Source organism: Tasmannia lanceolata, unplaced genomic scaffold (assembly GCF_043159265.1).
Source record: "Tasmannia lanceolata isolate RefF3 unplaced genomic scaffold, GAP_Taslan_0.1 ptg000020l, whole genome shotgun sequence".
Classification (NCBI taxonomy): domain Eukaryota; kingdom Viridiplantae; phylum Streptophyta; class Magnoliopsida; order Canellales; family Winteraceae; genus Tasmannia; species Tasmannia lanceolata.
In genome coordinates this window covers 19,179,533-19,185,532 of record NW_027518697.1, presented here as the reverse complement: position 1 = coordinate 19,185,532, position 6,000 = coordinate 19,179,533, and the positions used below count along the sequence as shown (strand labels likewise).

Here is a 6,000-nt window from a genome sequence, read left to right as displayed (position 1 = left end):
GTTAAGAATGCCCAATTGGCTTGATATTTGCGTAGATTTGGGGTTGTGGAGATCAAACATAGGGCTGGTGCCCTAGCGAAGCTCTTTTTGGTCAATGATAACATCACCCACGTACTGTCGATCTCACCGGATGAGAAATCTTAAAATTCAAAATTCAGACTGATAAATAGGACCCACTTTTTAGTAGGGTCCAAACCCTTGGAAAATGTGTCCCAAAGTACAGTTTTTCCATTAGCAATCTACTGTACCGACTTGGACCTTTTTAACCCTCATTAATAAAACGAAAAAAGGCACCTCAGAGATTTCCAAAACCCCATACTTTCTTCTTCTTCTCTGCTCTCTTTAAAACATTTCTTCTCTGTACCTCTATTTCTCTCAATCAACCTACACACCCATCTAATTATCCTACCTTTCAGCAGATTTGTTATTCTGTTTGTTCTTCAATCCAATTAGATACAGTCAGATAGAGAGAAAATGAGGGCTCCGAGGAGGCCAATTAATGCTGTGGCAGGATGGGGGAGGAGACAGCCTCCAATGGTAAAGGCCTTTCTGGGTGTTGTTGCAGGCATGGTGACCCTTGTATTCCTTCGCTTTATTGTCCATGACCATGACAATCTCTTTGTCGCGGCTGAGGCCTGTCACGCTATTGGAATATCTGTTCTCATTTACAAGCTCATCAAGGAGAGGACTTGTGCAGGTGAAAAATTAAATTTCAGTTGTGGGTTTTTCCCTTTTTCTGTTTCTCAAGTTGGGGTTTCTCTTTATTTTTTCACAGTATGAAGGAATTAACAGATGGGTTTTGTGGTACAGTTAGTTTGGGCTTCTGGGTTTTAGTCCTTTTTGGTTCTGAAATGAAAAAAAAAATGTTTTAAGTTTTTTTCTTCTACAATTTATTTTTAGAGATGGGTTTAATGGGATCTCACTGTTTGTTTTGACCAATCAAGATAAAAACTAAAACACAAAAGAAGAACAAGAGCACAACACAGTTTCTGAAGAGATCTTTAAGACATCACTCATTCTGTATTTAATTAATTATGACATGGGCATGAGCTTCTGATTTCAGTTCCCAAGTTAATTGATACAGGCTCTAATGTTGTTTGAAGGAAAATTGGGATTTTTTTTCTTAAACAAGAGTTGATGAAATATATGGCACACAAGACTTATATGACCATTTATTTATTCAATAGTTCACTTTATTAGGATGGGTGAGTGTCTGATTACCCTCCACAAGGGAGGAAACATCCGCAACCATACTTCAGGAAAGGTGAATAATCAACCTACACTGTTTAGGAAAACTATTATTGAACTTAATACAATAGGCTCTGATAATTACAATTGGGGCAGAACTCCTTTGAAATGTCAAGCTTACTATTTTCGTTAGGGACCATAGGGCCCATAGATCCCGAGCTTCAAGTGGATTAAATATATAGAAGACATTGACAGATTTAATCGAATAATCTTTGGGGACCTCCCTCATTCAGATTTGAGATTGCTTGATTGGAAATCCCTGAAACAGGAGAGAAGTTATCTGAATGATGGAATGAGGCTAGGGGTGCAACTCGGGTCGGGTTGAGGCCAACCCGAACCCAACCCGCGGATCCATTTACTCAACCCGAATCCGACTTGACCGAAGTTCCAACTCGAGGAACCCTTTTTTCCGACCCGACCCGACCGAGTTAACCTGACCCAGCCCCAAGTTTTTAAGTTACTAAAAAACTGATAAAAAATTTCGGGTTTCACTCGGGTCGGCTTGCCCAATCCCTCAACCTGAACCCTACCCGAACTCCACCCAGTTTTGGAAAACTCAACTCGAACCCGACCCCGACCCGAAATATACCCAACTCGACCCGTTTTTTTTTCAGGGTTGAATCTGACGAGTTCGGGTTGAACCCGACCCGAGTTGCACCCCTGAATGAGGCCTCCTGCTATGGATCGACAGATGTGGTTATCAACCAAAAGCTACACTTTAATAAAAGTAAACTCAAGGAGTGGAAAAAAAACTCTTGAATGGCTGGTGAAACGAAAGATTGACTATCTTATAGCATTTAGGAAATTTGTCGAGGTGAAGAGATTGGAGAAGCGAGTCAGGAGGACATATCTGAGCTTGGCCGCATAAGGGAGGAGTATAACCGATTAATCATCCAGGATGAAATTTATTGGAAGCAAAGATCTAGAGTTAAGTGGCTGAAAGAGGGGGATAAAAACACAACTTACTATCATAGAATTGCTAGTGCTAGAAGAAGCAACATGATTAGCACTCTCCAAATTAATGATAGAATCGCTAGTGCTAGAAGAAGCAACGGGATTAGCACTCTCCAAATTAACGGTACACACTGTGAGGATAAGGAAACCATCATTAATCATGGTCTCTACTTGTTTACAAATAGAGGCCTCTTTAGACCAGTTGGGGTTGAATTTGATTCTATCGAGGATACTGACCGCTACCACCTCGAAAAACCTTTCCTTGAGGAGATTAGTGTTAGCCTCTTTTCCTTGAGTAAAGATTGAGCCCTGGTCATGATGGATTTTGCCTTGCTTTCTTCCAAACCTGTTGGGAGGCTGTGAAGAGTGGATATTTGTAATTTTTCAAGGAATTCTATGAAAGATTGGTGTCTGACAAAGGCACAGGAGCTACCTTTATAGTGTTGATCCCTAATGTGTACAGCACAGACAAAACTAGGGAGTTTAGGCCAATTAGCTTGGTTGGATGCCTGTACAAAGTGTTAGCAGAAGTTTTGGCAGATAGATTGATGAAAGTCATGCCTAAAATCATTTCTTCTATCAATCTGCCTTCATCCAGGGAAGGCTGGGAAGCCAGATTTTAGACAATGCTTTAATCGTTAAAAAGATTATTGACTACTATTCTAAGACTGAGACCAAAGGAGTTGTGTATAAGGTAGATATGGAAACCGCCTATGACTACTTAATGGGGCGAATGGGCTTTGGAGATTGGTGGCGTAGTTGGAGATGAAGATTTATTTCACCAACTTGGCTCTCAATTCTAGTAAAAGGTTCTCCTAAAGGATTCTTCAAATCCTCCCTTGGTCGTCATCAAGGCGATCCCCCTCCCCCCTTTCTTTTCTTTATAGTAGCAGAATCTTAAAGCAGAATCATGGAGAAAGGAAGGAGACGTGGCCTCAATGAAGGCTTCTATATCGGTCATACGAGGTAGAAGTTACTCATCTACAATTTGCAAACGATACCTTTATTTTTATCAAGGATGAGAGGGATAAAGTTCTAAAGTTAAATGCAGTCTTTAGATGCTATGAGGTTATTACGGGGCAAAGGTCAAAATTCCCGAAGTCCAAACTTACCGGCATCCATATTGATGAAGAAGAGAGAGAGATCGGTTGGCTGGCCTCCTTGGGTGTTCTCCCTACCTACACCTAGGACTTCCGCTTGGCGGGGTTTGTCCAAAGAAGAGAGCATGGAATGTGATTGTGGAAAGAGTGGAGAGAAGATTATCTAGTTGGAAACAGACTCTAGTATCGTTGGGGTTGGGGTTGGGGAGGATCATTCTTGTTAAATCAATCTTTGCAAACATACCTATTTTTCATCTATCTTTACTGAGACGTGTCATCTCTGTATTCAAAGTGCATTGAACATATCCAAAGAAATTTTCGCCTTGTGTATTGGGAAGATGTTTGCAGGCCTATCAAATCTGGCAGTCTGGGAATTAGAAACTTGATACTTGTGAACACCACTCTCCTGGGAATGTGGCTGTCGATGTTTGGGGAGGAAAGAGAGCAACACTAGGCTAAAGTTATAGAGAGTAAGTATGGTACAACTGGTGGGAATTTGATTTCAAATGAAAATTACAGAAGTACTGCTTTGACCCAACCCTATGGAGAGAGATATTGCAGACATAGCAAATATTTTTTTTTCAACGGTTAGACTAAGCAAATATTTTTGGAAGGAACTAAATTCATAGTGTATAGAGAGAGACTTAGGCGGTGTTCTGGGCTCCTCTTAAGGATTTGCAGTGATATCCCAAAACAAGTGTTGGTCAAAGATTGCTTTGAAAGGATAGAAGGTCGCATAGCTTAGAATATTAATTTCTGAAGAAATCTTTTTTGATAGAGAGCTCGCTAAAGTTGCTCACTTCATTCCTATTCTTCAATCTACTTACATTAGCAATTCTAGGAGTGACAAAAGGGTTTGGATCTGGAGCACATCTGGAATCTTCATCCAAAAGTCCTTGTATACCCATATTACATCTAGCTCGCAGTCCTCTCATCTATCTAAAGAATGGAGAGTTTGCGCGTTTGGGTGGACAACCTTCTAGGTTAAAATCCTTACGTTGGATCACCTTCGTAACCAACAAACATGGATTTAGATTTTCCTTAAATGACTAAAATGTTTCAGTTTCATCCCCACCGAAACAAAATCTCAATGAATTCTTTCCAGGTCATTATTGTCGACCGAAATTCCCAAAATTTGACCAAAATGGTCAGAATGACAAAAAATGGAAAGATGTTATGATTTGCATTTGATTTCATTTCATTAATGTAGGGAATGATATTTGGTAGGCAACAACATTGAATTGCACAGCAAAGTAACCATATTATATTCATGGGATGTCAGATCGGGATGAGACCTATGATACCTTGTAACTCTATGTCGTATTGACATAGAGTTGGGGTCCTTGGAGGGGAGACTGGTTATCATACTTTTATATTCCATTACATTGTTCTTCTCCATTGACTTTACGATTACAGAAATGTGCGACAACACATGTCATTGGGTGTTCGATGTGATTAAACCATTATGGATGGCTTTCGTGCTTATGTGATGGTTTCTAAGTATGTATTTTTGCTTATTCTAGCATCTCCCAAAGTTTCATCTTAAAATTTCATCATTTGCATATGTTTACATATGTTTCCGTGATTTTACAAGATTTCCGGTGAAACCGTAATGTTTCCATTTCTGTGTCTACAAAAATTAAAAACCGAAACCAAAATTTAAAACCTTGCCAACTGTAGACCCTAACTGTAGACACCCCATTCTGTTAGGACAGAACTAATGACAGGTTGTTGCGATGATGAATCCTATGATGAGTTCCGAAGCTTCTGTGGTCTTTCTCTTGATGTCTCTCCCAGTGTTTCTCTAGGTTTTCAACAACACAGTTACCAAAACCATGCAAAAACCCCCAACAACCAAGCCTACACCCAGAACCCCCCCCGCCCCGCGAGTTCACCAATACCTTTCGACTGAGCCCTGAATTGGTCAGACTAAGGTTCTAAGGATCTAAGGATCAAAACCGCAAAGCCCCGATAGCTTGACACCCCTCATTTACAGAAACACAAGATCCCGAAGATCCGATCACCAAAACTCAGAAAAAGCTCCACCGGAAGTCGTTTTGGCACTTTCGGTCATAAGAAACCACTTTCTGGGAACCGTAAACCACTTTTGGCCACCCAAAACAACCTTATGGGAACCAAAAGTCACTTGTTAGACAACCAACAAAACCAGAACCTACAATCGGGAACCAAAAACCAAAACCGGGAACTCGAGACCCCACCCCGGCGATTTTGGGAGCCCCCATAATCGCTGGTAGCGATTTTGGGAGGGGAGGCCCTCCCACCTTCATTTCCATAACCTCACTCCCACCTCCTCCCTTGCTCTAGTTTTACACCCCCTCTTTTGATAAGTACACCACTTCAGCCTTAACACCCCTCCTCTTTTGATAAGTACACCCATTTAGCAATTACACCCCTCCACTTTGATGTTTCACCAATCCCTCTTTAATATTCACACCCCTTCCCCTTTGGTTTTAGAAAACCCAAGAGAGAGAAAGTGAGTAAGAGAGAAAAAGTCAGAAGCTTGTGGAGATTTCCAGAAATTAATCCTACCCAGTTTCTGCCGAAATCTCCTTTGATATATCACCGAGCGTAGGAGTTCTGCCAAAATTGCCTCGGATATACCACTGCACGTCGGAGTTCTGCCGAATTTCTGAGGATTTGGAGCAGCACTAACCCTTGATTTGATAATTTTACAGCT

General features: G+C 41.0%; 1 protein-coding gene across 1 annotated transcript in view; it reads left to right on the top strand.

Moving 5' to 3' along the window:
• The first annotated feature begins 282 nt into the window (after positions 1-282).
• Positions 283-6,000, top strand: part of LOC143854996 (uncharacterized) — a 35,366-nt gene continuing 29,648 nt past the window's right edge. Inside the window, exon 1 of the mRNA XM_077365150.1 lies at positions 283-697. Within this exon, the coding sequence (XP_077221265.1) occupies positions 475-697 (223 nt within the window). The 5' untranslated portion in view covers positions 283-474. The remainder of the gene's footprint in view (positions 698-6,000) is intronic.